Source organism: Chiloscyllium plagiosum, chromosome 7 (genome assembly GCF_004010195.1).
Source record: "Chiloscyllium plagiosum isolate BGI_BamShark_2017 chromosome 7, ASM401019v2, whole genome shotgun sequence".
NCBI classification, from domain to species: domain Eukaryota; kingdom Metazoa; phylum Chordata; class Chondrichthyes; order Orectolobiformes; family Hemiscylliidae; genus Chiloscyllium; species Chiloscyllium plagiosum.
The window spans coordinates 73,787,946-73,806,350 of record NC_057716.1 but is presented as its reverse complement, the minus strand read 5'-3'; the positions used below and the strand labels follow the sequence as shown (position 1 = coordinate 73,806,350).

Here is an 18,405-nt window from a genome sequence, read left to right as displayed (position 1 = left end):
CTGCCTGACCTGCTGTGCTTTTCCAGCACCACATTTTCAACAAATTACTGAGGGCACATTGATGTAAAATCAGTGCAGATTAATGATGGGAGGACTGAAACAAACAGAGAGAATGCTGGAAAACTCAGCAATACTGGCAGCATTTGTGGAGTGAGAAACTTAATATTTTTACTTTGGTTGCAAAAGGGAAATTATGCTTGACAAATCTAATGGAATTCTTCAAGGATGTGACAAGCAATGTTTACTTCAACTTTCACAAAGCTTTCGACAAAAGTCCCATATAAAATGTTAGTATGTATATTTAAAGAACATGCGTTTGGGTGTAATGGTTAGAAAACTGGCAAATAGAAAACAAAAAAATGGGAATAAACAGATCTTTTTCTGAATGGCAAGCATAGGGATCAGTGCTAGCTCCTCAGCTATACACAATATATGAATGATTTGGATGAGGGAACTAAGTATTATATTTCGAAACTTGCAGACAGTATAATGCTGGATTAGAAGATGGGCTGTGAGGAGGATGCAAAGATATTTCAGACTGATTGGGACAAACTTAGAGAGTGAATAAATGCATGGCAGATGCAATATATTGTGGATAATTGTGAGTTGAACCATTTTGGGAGCAAAAGCACGAAGGTGAATTATTATCGGAACAGCTATAAATTGAGAGAGGGAAATATGTAGTGAGACTTGGGTGTCCTTGGAGACCAGTCGGTAAAGGTATGCATACAAATGCAGCAGGGAGAAAGTGAGGACTGCAGATGCTTTGTACCAAATGGTAGCCATGGGCATCCACATGGGTCCCAGCTATGCCTGCATCTTCATCAGGTACATGGAACAGTCCATCTTCCACAGTCACACAGGCACCATTCCCTACCTTTTCCTCCGCTACGTTGATGACTCTGTCGGCGCCACGAAATGCTCCCATGAGGAGGTTGAACAGTTCATCAACTTCACAGACACCTCCCACCCTGACATCAAGTTCACCATCTCGGACACCCCCCTCCCCCTCCCGCCTTCCTGGACCTCTCCATCTCCATTTCCGGCAACCGACTCAACATGGACATCCACTTCAAACCCACCAACCCTCACAGTTACCTAGACTACCTCAACGCACCACACACACCCCCCCACACCCGTAAGAATGCTATCCCTTGCTCCCAATTCCTCCGCCTCTGCCGCATCCTCTCCCAAGAGGATCATTTCAACCCTAGAACATTCCAGATGGCCTCCTTCTTCAAGGACCACAATTTACCTCCCCATGTTCTAAACAATACCCTCCAGTACAACTCCTTCACTTCTTACACCTCTGTCCTTGAACCCCACCCCTCCAACCGCAACAAGGACAGACCTCCCGGTCCTCACCTTCCACCCCACTAATCTCTGTATACATCGCATCATCTTATGCCATTTCCACCACCTACAGTCAGACCCCACCACTAGAGATATACTTGCCTCCCCACCTCTTTCAGCCTTTCACAGAGACTATTCCGTCCATGACTCCCTTGTTAGATCCACATCCCCCACCAACTCACCCTCCACTCCGGCACTGTCCCTTGCCACTACAAGAGGTGTAAAACATGCGTCCACACCTCCTTCCTCACCTCCATCCAAGGTCTCAAAGGATCCTTCCACATCTGGCAGAGATTTTCCTGTACATCCAAACACCTCAATTATCATATCCATTGCTTTTGATGTGGTCTCCTCTACTCTGCGGAGACAGAATGCCAACTTGCAGAATGTTTCAGAGAACATCTCTGGGATACACACACCAAATAACCCCACCATCCCGTGGCTGACCACTTCAAATCCCCCTCCCAGTCCGCCAACGACATGCAAGTCCGGGACCTCCTCCAATGCCAAATCCTAGCCACCCAACAACTGGAGGTCGAACACCTCATCTTCCGCCTTGGAACCCCCCAACCACACGGAATCAATGTTGATTTCACCAATGTCCTCATCTCCCTTCCCCTACCTTATCCCAGATCCAACCCTTCAAATCAACACCCCCTCTTGAAATGTCCTTTGTCCATTTTCTTTCCCACCTATATGGTCCACCCTCCACCCCGACCTATCACCATCACCCCCATCCCAATCTACCTATTGCTTTCCTAGCTACCTTCCCCCAGCCTCACCCTCATCCCATTTATCTCTCGACCCCTTTGCCTCTCCACCCCCTACATTCCTGATGAAGAGCTTATGCTCAGAACGTCAACTTGCCTCCTTCTTGGATGCTTTTCCAGCACCACACTTTTTGACTCTGATACAAATGTGATTGGTGGTCAAGAAGGCAAATGGTATGTTGGCATTTTTAAAGAGAGGATTTGAGTACAGAAGCAGGATGTCTTGCTGCAATTATACAGGGCCTTGGTGAGACCAAATCCAGAAATATTGAGTTCTGTTTTGGTCTCCCTGTTTGAGGAAAGATATTCATGATAAAAAGGGGATGCAATGAGGTTTTACCAAATTGATTCCTGGGATGGCAGGATTGATGCACAAAAAAGAGGTTGAATTGGTAAGGGTTATATTTGCTGGACTGAGGAGGTATCTCATAGAAACTGGTAAACTCTAACAGGACTGGAGAGAGGAACGATGTTCCAATGATGAGGAGCCCAGAACCTGGGATCACACTCTAAAGATACGGGGTAGACTGTTTAGGGCTGAGATGACAATGAATTCCTTCACCCAGACAGTGGTGAACCTGTGGAATTCACTACACTGAATCAGTCGAGGCCAAAACATTGTATGTTTGCAAGAAGGAGTTGGAAATAACATTTGGGGCTAAAGAGACCAAGGGTTATGGGAGAAAAGGAGGAACAGACTATTGAGCTAGATGATCAACCATGATCATAACAAATGGGGGAGCAGGTTCAAAGGGCTAAATGGCCTACACCTGCTCCTATTTTCTACGTTTCTATGTCCTTTATCTGAAGAAGATTTTTATTTCCTTCTATTTCTTGCCAATTTACATTCAGAATCAATTTTCTCCTTCATTTTGATTGGATACAGTCCCTATGTGCCCTTGATAACTATTGGTTCATTCTTTTGTTTGAGTTCTTATTTTAAACTGGAATAAAGCTTTGCTAAGCATTATGAAATATCAATTCAAATGTCTGCCACTGCTCATCTACTGACCTTCTCTTTTGTCTTTTTTTTTCCCCAAGCTATTTCAAACAACACTTTCTTCATACCTCTGAAATAACCTTTGCTAACCTAATAACCCAGCCCATGCCATGAAACAGTGTGCAGACTTGGTGCCTTCTCAATTAAACAAAAGCTTGGGAAACACTCTCCCTGATGCATTTGCCTTTTTCGAATTTAAACAAAAGCTTCACAGTCATTGTAACTTGCTGCATTCTCCATGGTAATGTATCAAACAACATCTACCTGCCAACTCATCAGTCCTTTGCTTCTCACCCAAGATTGGGAAACTGTTGGAGAAACTTCTGAAGGAGAGAGAATTAATATCCATTTGGAAAAGCATGAATGAATTAGGAGTAGTCAGCATAGCTTTATCAGAGGGAGGTCATGCCAAACAAATCTGTTAGAATATTTCAAAAACGTGATCAAAACTGTGGGGTATTGAGGGTTGAGGGAAGTTCAGTGGAAGTATTTTACCTGGATTTTAGCAAAGCGTTTGACAAGGTCCCATTTGGAATACTGATTGAAAAGGTTAACGCAGGTGGAATTCAGGGAAACTTGGTGAGATGGCCTAGAAATTGGCTTTGTAAGGGGACAAAAGGGGTTGTGGTAAAAGGTTGATTGAGTGACTGGAGGCTAGTGTACTGCGATGTACCACAAAGATCAGTACTGGGACCTTATTGGTCATAATATACATAAATGATATAGATGAAAATGTGGTGGAATCTTAAGCAAGTTTGCAGATGACACCAAGATTGGTAGGGTAGTTAACAGGGAAGATGATGGGTGTGCTTGCAAGAAAATATCAATGGGTTGATCAGATGGGCAGAGCAGTGATAAAAGGTATTGAACTCTGATAAGTGCGAGGTGATGCATTTTGGAAGAAGAAACAAGATGAGGGAATAATTAGAAGAACAGAGGGATCTTGGGGTAATTATTCACAAATCCCTGAAGTCAAAGGAGCGTTTGAATAAGATAGTTAAAAAGTGTATGGGATACTGTGTTGTCAGTGGGGGAGAACTTTGGGGCCAGCGACCATAATTCTATTAGATTTAAAATAATGATGGAAAAGGATAGACCAGATCTAAAAGCTAAAGTTCTAAATTTGAGAAAGGCCAATTTTGACGGTATTAGGCAAGAACTTTCAAAAGCTGATTGGGGGCAGATGTTCGCAAGTAAAGGGATGGCTGGAAAATGGGAAGCCTTCAGAAATGGTAGGTATAGGGAATGCTGGAAGACTGAAGAAATTGAGGGTTTGGTTAAGAAAAAGAAGGAAGCATATGTAAGGTATAGATGGGATAGATCAAGTGAATCCTTAGAACAGTATAAAGGAAGTAGGAGTATACTTAAGAAGGAAATCAGGAGGGCAAAAAGGGGACATGAGATAGCATTGCCAAATAGAATTAAGGAGAATCCAAAGAGTTTTTACAAATACATTAAGGACAAAAGGGTAACTAAGGAGAGAATAGGGCCTCTCAAAGATCAGCAAGGCAGCCTTTGTATGGAGATGCAGAAAATGGGGGAGATACTAAATGAGTATTTTGCATCAGTATTTACTGTGGAAAAGGAAATGGATGATATAGACTGTAGGGAAATAGATGGTGACATCTTGCAAAATGTCCATATTACAGAGGAGAAAGTGCTGGATGTCTTGAGACGGGTAAAGGTGGATAAATCCCCAGGATCTGATCAGGTGTACCTGAGAACTCTGTGGGAAGCTAGAAATGTGGTTGCTGGGCCTTGTGCTGAGATACTTGTATCACCGATAGTCACAGGTGAGGTGCCAGAAGACTGTAGGTTGGTTAATGTGGTGCCATTGTTTAAAAAGGGTGGTAAGGACAAGCCAGGGAATTATAGACCAGTGAGCTGGACGTCGGTGGTGGGCAAGTTGTTGGAGGGAATCCTGAGGGACAGGATGTACATGTATTTGGAAAGGCAAGGATTGATTAGGGATGTGCATGAGAAATCATGTCTCACAAATTTGATTGAGTTTTCTGACGAAGTGACAAAGAGGATTGATGAGGGCAGAGCAGTAGATGTGATTTATATGGACTTCAGTAAGTTCGACAAGGTTCCCCACAGGAGACTGGTTAGCAAGTTTAGATCTCACGGAATACAGGGAGAACTAGCCATTTGGATACAGAACTGGCTCAAAGGTAGAAGACAGAGGGTGGTGGTGGAGCATTGTTTTTCAGACTGGAGGCCTGTGACCAGTGGAGTGCCACAAGGATCGGTGCTGGGTCCTCTACTTTTTGTCATTTACCATAAATGATTTGGATGCGAGCATAAGAGGTACAGTTAGTAAGTTTGCAGATAACACCAAAGTTGGAGGTGCAGTGGACAACGAAGAGGGTTACCTCAGATTATAACAGGATCAGGACCAGTTGGGCCAGTGGGCTGAGAAGTGGCAGATGGAGTGTAAATCAGATAAATGCGAGGTGCTGCATTTTGGGAAAGCAAATCTTAGCAGGACTTATACACTTAATGGTAAGGTCCTAGGGCGTGTTGCTGAACAAAGAGACCTTGGAGTGCAGGTTCTTAGCTCTTTGAAAGTGCAGTCACAGGTTGATAGGATAGTGAAGAAGGTGTTTGGTATGCTTTCCTTTATTGGTCAGAGTATTGAGTACAGGAGTTGGGAGGTCATGTTGCGGCTGTACAGGACATTGGTTAGGCCACTGTTGGAACATTGCGTGCAATTCTAGTCTCCTTCCTATCGGAAAGATGTTGTGAAACATGAAAGAGTTCAGAAAAGATTTACAAGGATGTTGCCAGAATTGGAGGATTTGAGTTATAGGGAGAGGCTAAACAGGCTGGGGCTGTTTTCCCTGGAGCATCGGAGGCTGATGAGTGATCTTATAGAGGTTTACAAAATCATGAAGGGCATGGATAGGGTAAATAGACAAAGTCTTTTCCCTGGGATCGGGGAGTCCAGAACTAGAGTGCATAGGTTTAAGGTGAGAGATGAAAGATATAAAAGAAATCTATGTGGCAACTTTTTCACACAGAGGGTGGTACGTGTATGGAATGAGCTGCCAGAGAATGTGGTGGAGGCTGGTACATTTGCAATATTTAAGAGGCATTTGGATGGGTATATGAATAGGAAGGGTTTGGAGAGATATGGGCCAGGTGCTGGCAGGTGGGACTAGATTGGGTTGGGATATCTGGTCGGCATGGACGTGTTGGACCGAAGGGTCTGTTTCCATGCTGTACATCTCTATGACTCTATGATAGACTCGATAAGCTAGGATTGGTTTCTTTCAAGCAGAGAAAGACTGGGTGCAGTGGGGGGATCATGATTGAGGTGTATAGGTTTAAGAGGGGAAAGGACAAGGTGAACAGCGAGGTGCTCTTTCCCTTTGTTGTGGGGTCAATCATGAAGGGGCATAGTTTTAGGGTAAGGGGCAGGAAATTCAGAGAGGATAGGAAGAAAAACCGTTTTACTCAGAGGGTGATGGTAATCTGGGATGCACTGCCTGGAAACATTGTGGAGGCTAGAAACTTAACAACCTTTAAAAAATATTTGGATGAGCACTTGAACTGTTATAACATTCAAGGATATGGGACAAGTGCAGGAAATTGGGATTAGCACACCTTTTATTGTAGTTTTTGTTGGTGGAGACTCAATGAGCTGAAGGGCCTTTTCTGTGCTGTATGACTCTGTGGCTCAATATAAATTATTGCTCCCTTAGAAATTTGGTATTCCTACATCTCTCCTGTTGATTGTAAGACAAAAACCTTTGACAGCATGTCTTTTTTTCACAATACTCAATTTCTATACAACCAAGTGACTATCAAAAAAATTGTGCAAGAAAGTGGATCTTGTGCTCACATTTAGTTCAAACTCATCCCTAAGAATACTCAAAGAGCAACCTGAGAATCCAGAGTACTGAATTTCTCTATTCCACAACAAACTTTTTCTTTCAATCACATTCCATTTATCCTTATTTAAGGCATCAAATATGAAGTACTAATAGACCATGATATACTCCAAATTAAGGACTCAATCTCCGCTGCATGTGCATCCTCAAATTCCTTGTATATCCAAATTTTTGTTCCTGCCAATTCCATGTTCAACTGTCAATCTCTGCATCACAGCTGCTCCATGAGAGACTGAGAATCCAAACTGAGGGCGAGTGGTAAAATGCTTCATTCACAACACAGTTTACTTAAATGATGAGATGTTAGGCAAGGCGAAACATCTATAGAGTGCTTCCCAATTCTAAGCTCAGCTTCTCCTGCTAACAAGAGTGTTTTTTAAATTTAATTCCAGATGATTCACCATTTTCTTCTCTACTCTTCTTCTCTTTTGAAACCTTGTGCATGTGCTTAATCACCCATCAGGCAGTCTTTTATGATATTTTTTGGCTTCTGCATTTACATTATCCCAAGCTTCAAATTGTTCAGAATGTTACAGCCTCATATAAAATTAAAACATAAGTCCTATTATAACTCATTTTCACTGACTTCCGGAATTGTGACCAAAATTCTATCACTACCTTGCTTCCCACTTGCTCAGTTCCAAATCTATGTTTCTCTGCATACCATTTATTTCCTTTCTTGCCCTCTGGGCACCTTCATTTTTTTGCTCTTTACACATTATCCTTGTGAAATGCTCAGAGACTTTGTGTGTGTGATCTGTACTATACAAATATCAGTTGTTTTCAAATATCATTCTCTTACTTACTTCTGAACATTCTTTTGTGATTCTTCCAACTGTTTACGCAACTCTTGTACATGTTTATTTGAATCCATGTGATCCTGAAATAAAAATTTAAAGATTTTTTTCTTAAATCATGAAAGTATAATTTTCAATAAATAACTTCAGTTGATGGATTCTCATTCCTCATTATTCATCTCAATAACATCCTCTTTCAAGCAGGAAGAGGGGTGGGAGCATCCTAAACTGTGCTTCATGTATTAGATAGCTGGAAACTTGTTTTAATTAGAGGCGTAAAATTAATGTCTCCCTGCAAGATAGCTACTTTACACTCATTAACTGGACAATGTTGATTGAGTTCACTTGATGCAATATACAGCAAATTATAGTTCAGGCTTGAGGATTTGGTGAAGTGTAAAGATATTATTTTAATATGAATACAAATGGACTATGTTCAAAATATATCAACAATTTCATTCTCTACAATACTCCCTCAATAGTTTCCCTGCAATGAAGGTCAATGCAAATTCGAAGAATAGCACCTCGTCTTTCGATTAGACACTAATGGCCTTCTGGATGTAAAGCTGTGTTGAACAAGTTCTCTCCACATCGTATTTCTCTTTCTTTGCAAGTTTCAGTTTTTCTCTTGTTTTTGCTTTTCAGCAGCATGCAAGATGTTTTCTCGGCATCTTCTCTTCCCCCTGTTTCTTTGTTTGCCTCATCGCCACTTCTTTCAGCCTGCAGCTCTGTCATTAAACCTCTTCCGTCTTCCCTTTTGCTCTGCTTTCTATCCTCCCCACTTCCACTTCCTTAAATCCTATTGCATTTCCAGTTCTCATGAAAGATTAAATATTAACTCTGATCCTCTCTTTCTGAATTTGGCCTTTCAACTAGACTCATTAAATCCAACATGTTATGTCGATTAGACCATCACTTGAGTGCCACACAGATCACAACAACGAACATGACCATTTACTTTGAGTTGCTTTGAGTTTATGTGATGATATAACTTCCAGCAAACCACTACAACATTAAAAAACAAGGTAGTGACCTCTGAAAATGAATGGTTAGCTATCTTGCTCAGTGGGATATTAGTAAATGTCAGCATAACCACGCTAACTTCTGTACAAACATTTGCTAAATATACACAGTCCAGACTGATCGGTATAAAGGTAAAACAGAGTACACAAGAGATTTAAATTCAGAAAAAAATGTTTGAACTGAAAGTAGGGGACACGAGCGTAACTGCCCTTGACATCAATGTCCATTATGAGATTTTACTGATGAGCAACTCCAAATTCGCAGCAAAGTGGTTGGCTTTTGCCTGCCCTCTGAAGTGCTATAGGGAGCAAAACAATTCAAAGACAATTAGGGATGGGCAATAAGTACCCAGTCTTGCTGGTGATGCCCATACCCCATAAGTGAATAAAAATAACCAAAGGCAACATTTAGCCAAATGTGCCATCAAAGAGCTGCAGCAAAATGGGAATTCATATGGCAACTTCATTGGTTGAAAGGAGGTGAGTTGTGGTTGTTGGAGGTCAGTCATTTCAGCTCGAAGACATCTCTGCATGAGTTTCCTTAGGATAGTGTTCTCGGCCCATCAACTTCTGTTGCTTCATCTGTAACAGGCTTCCCTCCATGATAAGATTAGTTCGCTGATGATTGCATAATGTTCAACACTCAATTTGCGCTTCCTCAGACACTGAAACAAACACTTTAAAACCTGGTTTTAAAGGTAATATCCAGGTTTTAGCTGACAAGTGGCAAGTAGCATTTGTGCAATATAATTTACAGACAATGACCATGTCCGGGAAGAGAAAATCAAATCATCATTCCTTGACATTCAATGGCATTGCTTTTGCTGAACCGCCCCCACCCTGCCAATATCCTGAAGGCTGGGGGGTTACCATTGAGCAAAAGCTGAACTGGACTAGCCATAGAAACAAAATATCTAATAGTCCAGGTCAAAGGCTAGGAATATTGCAGTGAGTAAGTCACTTCCTGACTCTCCAAAGCCTGTCCACCATCTACAAGGCACAAGTCAGGAGTTTGATGGAATACTCCACACTTTTCTGGATGATTGCAGCCCCATCAATACTCATGAAGCTTGGCATCATCCAGAAAAAAAAAGCAGCCTATTTATGTGCCACCACATTCATAAACATTCACTCCTTCCATCATCCATGCACAGTCACAGCAAAATGTACCAACTATAAGATGCACTGCAGGAATTTGGCAAGGATCTCTAGACAGCACCTTTTAAACTCACAACTACCATCAAATAAAGGGACAAGGGCACCACCACTGCAAGTTCTCATCAAGCTAACTCATCATCCTGACTTTAAAATATATCATTGTTCCTTCAGTAATCCTGGAATTCCCATCCTAATGGCAATTAGGTCAACCTACAGCACATAGATTACAGCAATTCACTACCTTCCCAAGGGCAACTAGGGATTGACAATAAATGCCCAAATAACTAGACCTACATCCCGTGAACGAATAAAAGAATAAAGAAATTAATTCTATCACAAAGCAATTCATGGCTGAATTTTAAGACCTATTCTGTACAGCACTCAAAGCATCAGGGATCATTTGTATGGATCCTGGAAAAACAGATACCTGGTTACTTGTAAAAAATCAGTTTGATTGTAATAAAAGCAATATTAACAACACATATTAGCCTCTCAGTCTGGAGGACAAGAAGACTCAATACACAGGCATATGATCCAGCAAAGAAAGAATCCTGCTTAAAATCCACTTAACAGGCTAAAACGTGGGATGACTTTTTACCAACCAATGTGAAGAACCAAATCAGATCCTCAGTATAGCAGTTTGGCTGTACCTGTAGTGATGCAAAGCCAATAACATACTGACAGCAATAAATCATTGAATTTCATCATTAGACACTTCCACTCCTATTTCTTAACATGGCACTAAAGTGAATTAGTAGGCCTGCAATGTTTCAAACCTCTATTAAAAGATCCAAGTTTAGCAGTAAATCGTTGGACTATTTAGAAATGCTATCTCTGTTGAAAACACTTTCTTCATTTGCATGTGTGTCTGACATATCTGAGTGGGTGGTATTGGTTGTTGTGAAATAAACATCTATTCTCTCTTTTACTTTAAACTTTTAAGAAAACGTCTTTCATCAGTGTTTTAGAGTCACAAAACTCAATTGAGTCAAAACACTTCTTTAAAACAGGAGAAATCATCTGAAAATTTCTCCCCATGACCCATAGCATAATAAACAGTTATAAGATCATTGATTCATTCATCACTGTCACAGCATCAAAGGGAGTGCTGCAGAAGAATACATTGTTCATCCTTGTCCATATTGCAGAACACTCTCTGTCCAAGCCAAGGCTGCAATTCCTTTTCAGGGATGTCTCCATCAAACTCATTTTCATTCCGTCCTCATACCAGCACTTTACTTGTTTTCATTCATTCTTGGGATGTGCGTGTCTCTGGTAAAATGAATGCTTATTACTTGGCTTCCCAAACTGTGAGTTGTGATCCAATTAGTCACAAGATGTGATTTTAGGGTCATGAGGTCAGAAGCAGCAATAGCTGCCACTGAGCACAATCTGATTTCTGACAACTACAAAGCCCCTTTAAATGTTTGTGGATTGTTATTGTGAGTATTGGCTAATGAACTGATTGCTGAGGCCCAATTGTGCCAAAGCAAATCTATGAATAGGTGAGTGTGCTTATTTTTAACTGTAGAATTCCTACCTTGCTATCAAATTCTTCCTGCTTGATCCCTCCTCATGCTCCTCAACATCTTTTCTATGCCCCAATTTATAACCTGAGATAATATAAAATCTCAGCATCAAAATTGGGTCACACTGGGACATGTTTGGGAAACAGTGGCTTATTGCTCGTTGCATGTTGTGTTGCGAATGTGGTGTGAGTCCAAATGAGTAGTGATTAGAGAAGGTAGTTAATGGGTGCCCAATTTGGAGTCACAAACAGGCCAAATCAGGTAAGAATTCGACATTTGATTCCAATAATGATATTACTAAAATAACTCAGCTTTCACAAAAGTCAAGAGCTTCGTAGTCACTTTAATTGATATCCATTTCTCATTTCTAGAACATGTTTAAATGAATTTAATTCTTGAAACTATGCTCAGATTTAAATTGTCTCCCAAACTTTACTAGTTCGAAGTCTTTGCTGACTTTGTACCAGTTTTCAGTAGCAAAATGGCCATCTTGGCACTCAAAATGGTGAACAAGCGACATGTGCTCATTATGCACCAAAAATGGGGCCGCCAGTCAAACTCGCAGGGGGACACAAAGATCCAAGAAACTAGACTGAAGGAGGATTGGACCATTTACAAATGTAAAGAGGAGCTGAGTAACAATTTGACTTTCTCTTCTCAAAATATGACTACACTGAATATGTTTCCATCCAGGGAAATGTGGTCTATGTGTATTATGATTGATGGTCCTTAAGGGGTTTGTGGTATTAAGCTTTAGAAACTTTATCAAAAATGGTCTGGGAGGAACAGGAGCCTATTGAAGTTCATTGCATGTCTGAAGACTGTTTCAGGCCACCACTTGATGCCATCCCAACTATTTCTCCGACTCCATTGACTTCCCCTGTCAAGATCATTTTCTTCTACCTGATCACTTCAAGCCTCCTGATTGTTCCCTTTCTCGACACCTACTCAAAGTTTTCTACCATCCTCCCTTCCCCAACCCTCTTGCTCAGGAATAACTCTGGTAAGGTTACAGGTCAAAATTGAAACCCTGTTCTCCACTAAGCTTCCTGAGGTTACCCAGAAGTTGGCCCATGCACATACACTCAAAAATTCAAGATCACATAAACTCAAGTTTAATCTTCTCATAAGAAGCTCCTAAAATATTTCTGGTAAGACGGCAGTGGAGTAGGATTTCTGAGTGCTGGGCTTGTCTGCGCCATGCAATTCTCTTTTCATTTCTTTTCTCTTTTTGTTCCCTCTTCTTTCACTTTTTTTCTCTTCTATTTTGTTTTACTCACTTCTAGATGAAGAGCTCAGTGATGGTGATGGTATCGGCAGTGGTAAGTGGGCTCATCAGTGCACTCATGGTGGTGACGATGGAGGCCAGTTTGGGTTCCTGTCGGCTTCTGCATCGTTGAGGCAGTCCTAGCACCAACTCTTGCCTCCTGTGGTGGAGGTGAGTTTGGTTTCTGGTGACATCTGCATCCAGTGTAGATTCATGGAGGCAGTGACAGAGGTGAGTTTTGGCCCAGTGTGAGACCCAGTGGCATCAGCAATGGCTGCATTGGTGAGGTGGGACCAAAGCAGAGTCATGGAGTGGCAGAGTCGAGTTTGGGCCAGAGCGGTATCCAGCAGCATTAATCGTGTCTGCATTACCAAGGTCCAGTGAGGATCTATAGTGGCAAGGACATCAATGGAAGCAAGATGGCGCTGAACAGTGGCAACTTTCATTCCAGCGGTGGCAGCGTAGAGAAGGGGCCTCATGCCTGGCCACCAGGCCCATGGCCCATGATGGAACACTTAGCAAGAAGGAGTGTAAAGTTGGATAATTTCTTTATTCCTTCATTTTTCCTCATTCATATTTTATAGTTTGGTTTATTTTCTGCGTTTCAAGATGGATCTGGAGAGTGACAATGCTACATAATACTTTCTACTGTATTTTGCAACAAATGCATGATAATAAATAAATAAAACTTATAAAAATAGCACTTGGGTCTTTAGCTTTGATCTTACTCAACAAGAATCAGTTAAACATTTTATTACAAACACAATTGTTCCTAAGATGAAGGGCCTTAACATTTAAGATTTTCAAATGAAGATCAGTGGCCTTTATTTAAAAAGTGACCCTTCATATGCACAATTCTTTGAACACGGACAAATAACTAACTGGAAAAAAATTAAATGAATTCACATTATGAACTGTATTTTTCGTATTCATATTGTCATGCTGTAATCACCTCTGGGCATCAACAATACAGATGCCTTAAGTTAGTGAAGTAAAATTGTAATAATAATACAGATTCACATCACAGCAGCATTGCATCAATAAAATAAAACAACAGCTTCTGTCAGCTCTTGTGGCTATGTTAATTATCCGTTTTGTATTTAATAAAAAGGACAAAAAGGGAAAGAACAAACCAGCAAAAAAAAACACTATGGGTACGTACTGGTTAAAAAGAAATAAGGAGCAAGAATCATCAAACTATGATGCATCTATTATGAAAGAAAACTAATTAGCGTAACTTTATTTACAATGTTTTATAAAATGGAACAGACATAAATTATCATGGGTAAAAGAAAATATTTAAAATTTGAATTTTTTTTTTGACATTTAGAATATTCTCAAGAGCTTTAAAGCCTTCATTAAAAATAAAATGTCAACACTAACCAGCATAGGTAACACTGTGACCTGCCTAGGTATTTCCTAATGCTGATAAAGTGGCCTGAGTTTTCTCTTTTTCAAATAAAAATACACTTGAATTCTATAGCTTTCCAGGAGTGTTTCAATCCCTGGGTAATGGCCGTTGTTTTGCACAGTGCTTACTCTGAAGTCTGTAGGTCTTTTGTGAAATGAGCACTTGAGTGCTCCAGACCTTCGATCTCCCGCTGACAAAACGTCACCCACTCTTAAATGTCAAAATAATTTTATCACAGAAGTAATATGATCATACACCTGAATAATTTCTATAAATAAAAAAGAGGCAAAGAAGCATTCAATGCCTCGCATTTGTTTCGTTATTTAAAAGTTATTTGGTCCAATCTCCTGCACCATCCCATGCAATGCAGCACTAGCGAACACATGAGGGAGCAACGTCTAGAAAGATTTGTTGGTAAGATCAGATGAAGTAACTAGAGTCGAAGACACTTGTGTAGAGCACTATCACTGGAATGGTAGTCTGAAAAGCCTACTCAGCAGTAAGTTCTGTGTAAATCTACTTAGACGAGTTGCATGCTCCCATGTCTTTTGCTGGTACTGCTCCAAACTGTTTCTTAAGAACCATGAGAAATTATGATTCACCTAATTAGTAATTTTTATTCAATCGTACAAGAAATCTTGCTCCCTGCTTGCACTATTCCATTCAGAAACTCACCATACTGAAGAACTATATTACGGTTCAGTGCACCAATATATTAATGCATTCCATAGGAACTCTACAAGATTAGAGCTTTCAATAGAAAAGAGCGAAAAGAAGACTTTTATGAAAACATGTTTTAAGGGCAAAGTTCAATTCCAGAAACATATAAACGAATCGCGAAGGCTTTTGTGGGATTAACTTTAAGTGAGGAATTGGCAATGGGAAAGCAAATGGGATTTAAAGTAAACAAATCTCAGGACCCGATGGCTTCTAACAGAGAGAATTAAAATAGATAAAGGGGAACAAATTGCAGATGCATCAATTTTTCAAAGCTCTTTAAATTCAGGAGATTACATCAGCAGTATTCCATGGGATGAAGGACCCCGCCGAGCTGTATCTCATCAAACTTACTTCATATCTCATAAATACTTACTCAAACCTTATGGCATCCCTCTCATCTACCCCCATCTTACCACATGGTGTTCCTGAGACATCTTGCCACTTGCGATAACCTGGAATTGATCAGCATCCCTGGCACTCTTGCCATCCTTAAAAGGCTGTTGTGCACCTGGACAAGTATCGTCAGTCAGGAGCCCTGCATAGTTTCTGATATTTGCGCCAGGTATGGCAAAAAAGGGATATTCGGCAGCCACTTTAGGGACAGAGGCCTGGACAATATGTGATGGATGCTCAAGAGGTCCTTTTCCCCAAAGACAAGCAGAGAAGACCATGACTCTAGAGCATGCCAATCTGGTCCAAGATTTTCACCTGGGTTAAAGCACACTCCTCCATCTGAGGAATGTATCACAGTATATAAAGATGGTAAATTACCTTCTCTAATCCATCAGCTTATGTACCGCCATCTTCTCTCTGATACCTGACATACACTCTATCTCTGCTACTGTACCCATCCCCCAGCCAGGGTCATATTCTACCAGTCTCACTATTACCTCAACATCTTCGCTCGCTCTCATGCACCTCAAAACCAACATCATTACGTATGCCTTCTGTGTACCTACTCACTCACTCAGGACATTACCCCCAAAATAACAACAGTGCCACCCATTTTCATCCTCCTTAATTTTGCTTCTGTCCCATTTCAGGAGGAAAACAGCCCACTTAGTGAATCAAGATGAGCAGTGTCAAGATTAGAGTGGTGCTGAAAAAGCACAGCAAGTCAGGCAGCATCCGAGGAGCAGGAAAAATCGAGGTTTCGGGCAAAAGTCTTTCATTTCTGTTGAAGAGTTTTTGCCCGAAATGTTGATTTTTCCTGCTCCTCGGATGCTGCCTGACCTGCTGCACTTTTCCAACACCACTCTAATCTTGATTCTAATCTCCAGCATCTGCAGTACCCACTCTGCCAAGATGAGAAGTGGGCTGTCCAATATTTGGCCCCTTATCTTTTATGTGGAGAGCATCCTGACTCTGACTGCCCAAAGCAGCTGACTGACTGGTATCAGAGCATGCCCTTGACATACTAGCTGGGACCCATGAGTGAAGGCTGTTTCCCCCAACTGACTCAGGACTACTGATAAACTACAACAAGCTTCATGACTTCTTACCTGTGCCAAATGGCATGATAATGCAGAAATACTATGAGCCTAGTAATTCCTGGCTGAGCGGACAAACCACAAAAAGACAAGCAGGGATGCTGCGAGTATCCTAGGCTCAAAATGAAAGACAGCTCGCAAATAGACTGGTGACGTAGCCAGATCCAGTCCATGAGCTGGTTGCAAGTCCCTGAACATAAAATGGCTTTGCTGCTGCATTACAAAGACACTCACTGATGCAACACAAGGTACAGCATTGAAATGCAGAAGTGTGTTGGAGGTGTACCATGAGAGTTGTTAGAGGCTGTCAGATGTTGACACCTATGTTCGTGAAGATCAGATTGCCCATACAGCATACAATGTGCTTCTCTCAGTCTTCTATGATCAAGCCAGTTTTGAATCCATCAAGCGAGCTCACCCTGGATTCCATGAGACTCTACCTTTTGTACCAGCCTGCCATATCAAATGCCTTGCTAAAGTCCATGTAGACAACATCACTGCCCTTCCCTCATGAATCATTCTTGTCACCTCCTCAAAACACTCAATCAAATTAATAAGATGACTTTCCCCCATAAACCCATGCTGCCTATCACTAACAAATCCATTCACTTCCAAATATGAATAAATCCTGTCTCTCAGTGTCTTCTCGAAAGCTTTTCCACCACTGACATCAGGCTCATTGGCTTGTATTACCTAGATTATTGCTGTTTGCCTTCTTTAAGAAATGAACAGCACTGGCCATTTTCCAGTCCTCTAGAACCTCACTTGAGGCCAAAGAGGATATCTGTTAAGGTTTCAGCTACTTCCACCTCCTTGTCTCCAACAATATCCTGGGATTGATCCCATCTGGCTCTGGAGACTTGTCTACCTTCATTTATTTTTCATTAGATTCCCTACAGTATAGAAATAGGCCCCTCGGCCCAACAAGTCCACACCGACCCTCCGAAGAGCAACCCTCCCAGACCCTATACTTACCCCTGAATAATGCACTTAACACTATGGACAATTTAGAATGGCCAATTCACCTGACCTGCACATCTTTGGATTGTGGGAGGAAATGAGAGCATCCAGCAGAAACCCAGACACAGGGAGAATGTGCAAACTCCACACAGACAGTTGCCCGAGACAGGAATTGAATCTGGGTCCCTGGTGCTGTGAGGGAGCAGTGCTAGTCACTGAACCACCGTGCCACCCATGGCAAGACATCCAACACTTCCTCCTTCATTATGTTGACTTGCCCAACAGTATTCATACACCTTTACGTAACCTCAACATCCCTCATGTCCCTTTCTTTGGTAAAAACTGATGTAAAGTACTCATTAAGAATCTCACCCATTTCATGTGGTTCCACACATAACCTCACTCATTTATCCTTCAGTGGGCCTACTCTTTCCTCAGCTACCCTCTTGCTCCTAATATATAACCAAAATGTCTTGGGATTCTCCTTAATCCTGCTGGCGAAGGACATTTCATAGCCTCTATTAACCCTCCTAATTCCCCATTTCAGTTCCTTCCTATTTTCTCTGTATTCTTCAAAGACTTCATCTGTTATTAATTGCCTAGAGCAGAGATATGCTTCCTTTTTTTTGATGAGCTGATCATTTCCCTGTCATCCAAGGTTCGTGAATCCGGCCATTCCTATCCGTCATCTTCACAGGAACATGCCTGTGAAAATCAACTGGTCTTGAAAAGATTCCCATATGTCAAATGTGAATTTACCCTCAAACAGCCACTCCCAATCCACATTATATAATTCTTACTTAATTCAGTTAAAGTTGACCTTCCCCCAATTTAACACTTTCATCTGAGGTTCACACTTGTCCTTATCCATTAGTATCCAAGTATTTATGGAGTTATGGTCACCATTCCCAAAATACTTGGATCACTTGGCTGGGCTCATTTCCCAATACCAGGTCTAGTATGCCCCCCTACCTTGTTGGACTATCCACATACTGTTTCATAAAACCCTCCTGCTCACACTTAACAAAATGC

At 41.3% G+C, this 18,405-nt stretch overlaps 1 protein-coding gene across 5 annotated transcripts in view; it reads right to left on the bottom strand.

The window, feature by feature from the left end:
• Positions 1 to 18,405, bottom strand: part of nckap5l (NCK-associated protein 5-like) — a 657,886-nt gene that overhangs the window by 503,539 nt on the left and 135,942 nt on the right. For all 5 annotated transcript variants that reach the window (XM_043694066.1, XM_043694059.1, XM_043694057.1 and 2 more), the window contains exon 2: positions 7,826 to 7,899. In XM_043694066.1, coding sequence (XP_043550001.1) covers positions 7,826 to 7,893 — 68 coding nt within the window. In that variant the 5' untranslated portion in view covers positions 7,894 to 7,899. The remainder of the gene's footprint in view (positions 1 to 7,825; positions 7,900 to 18,405) is intronic.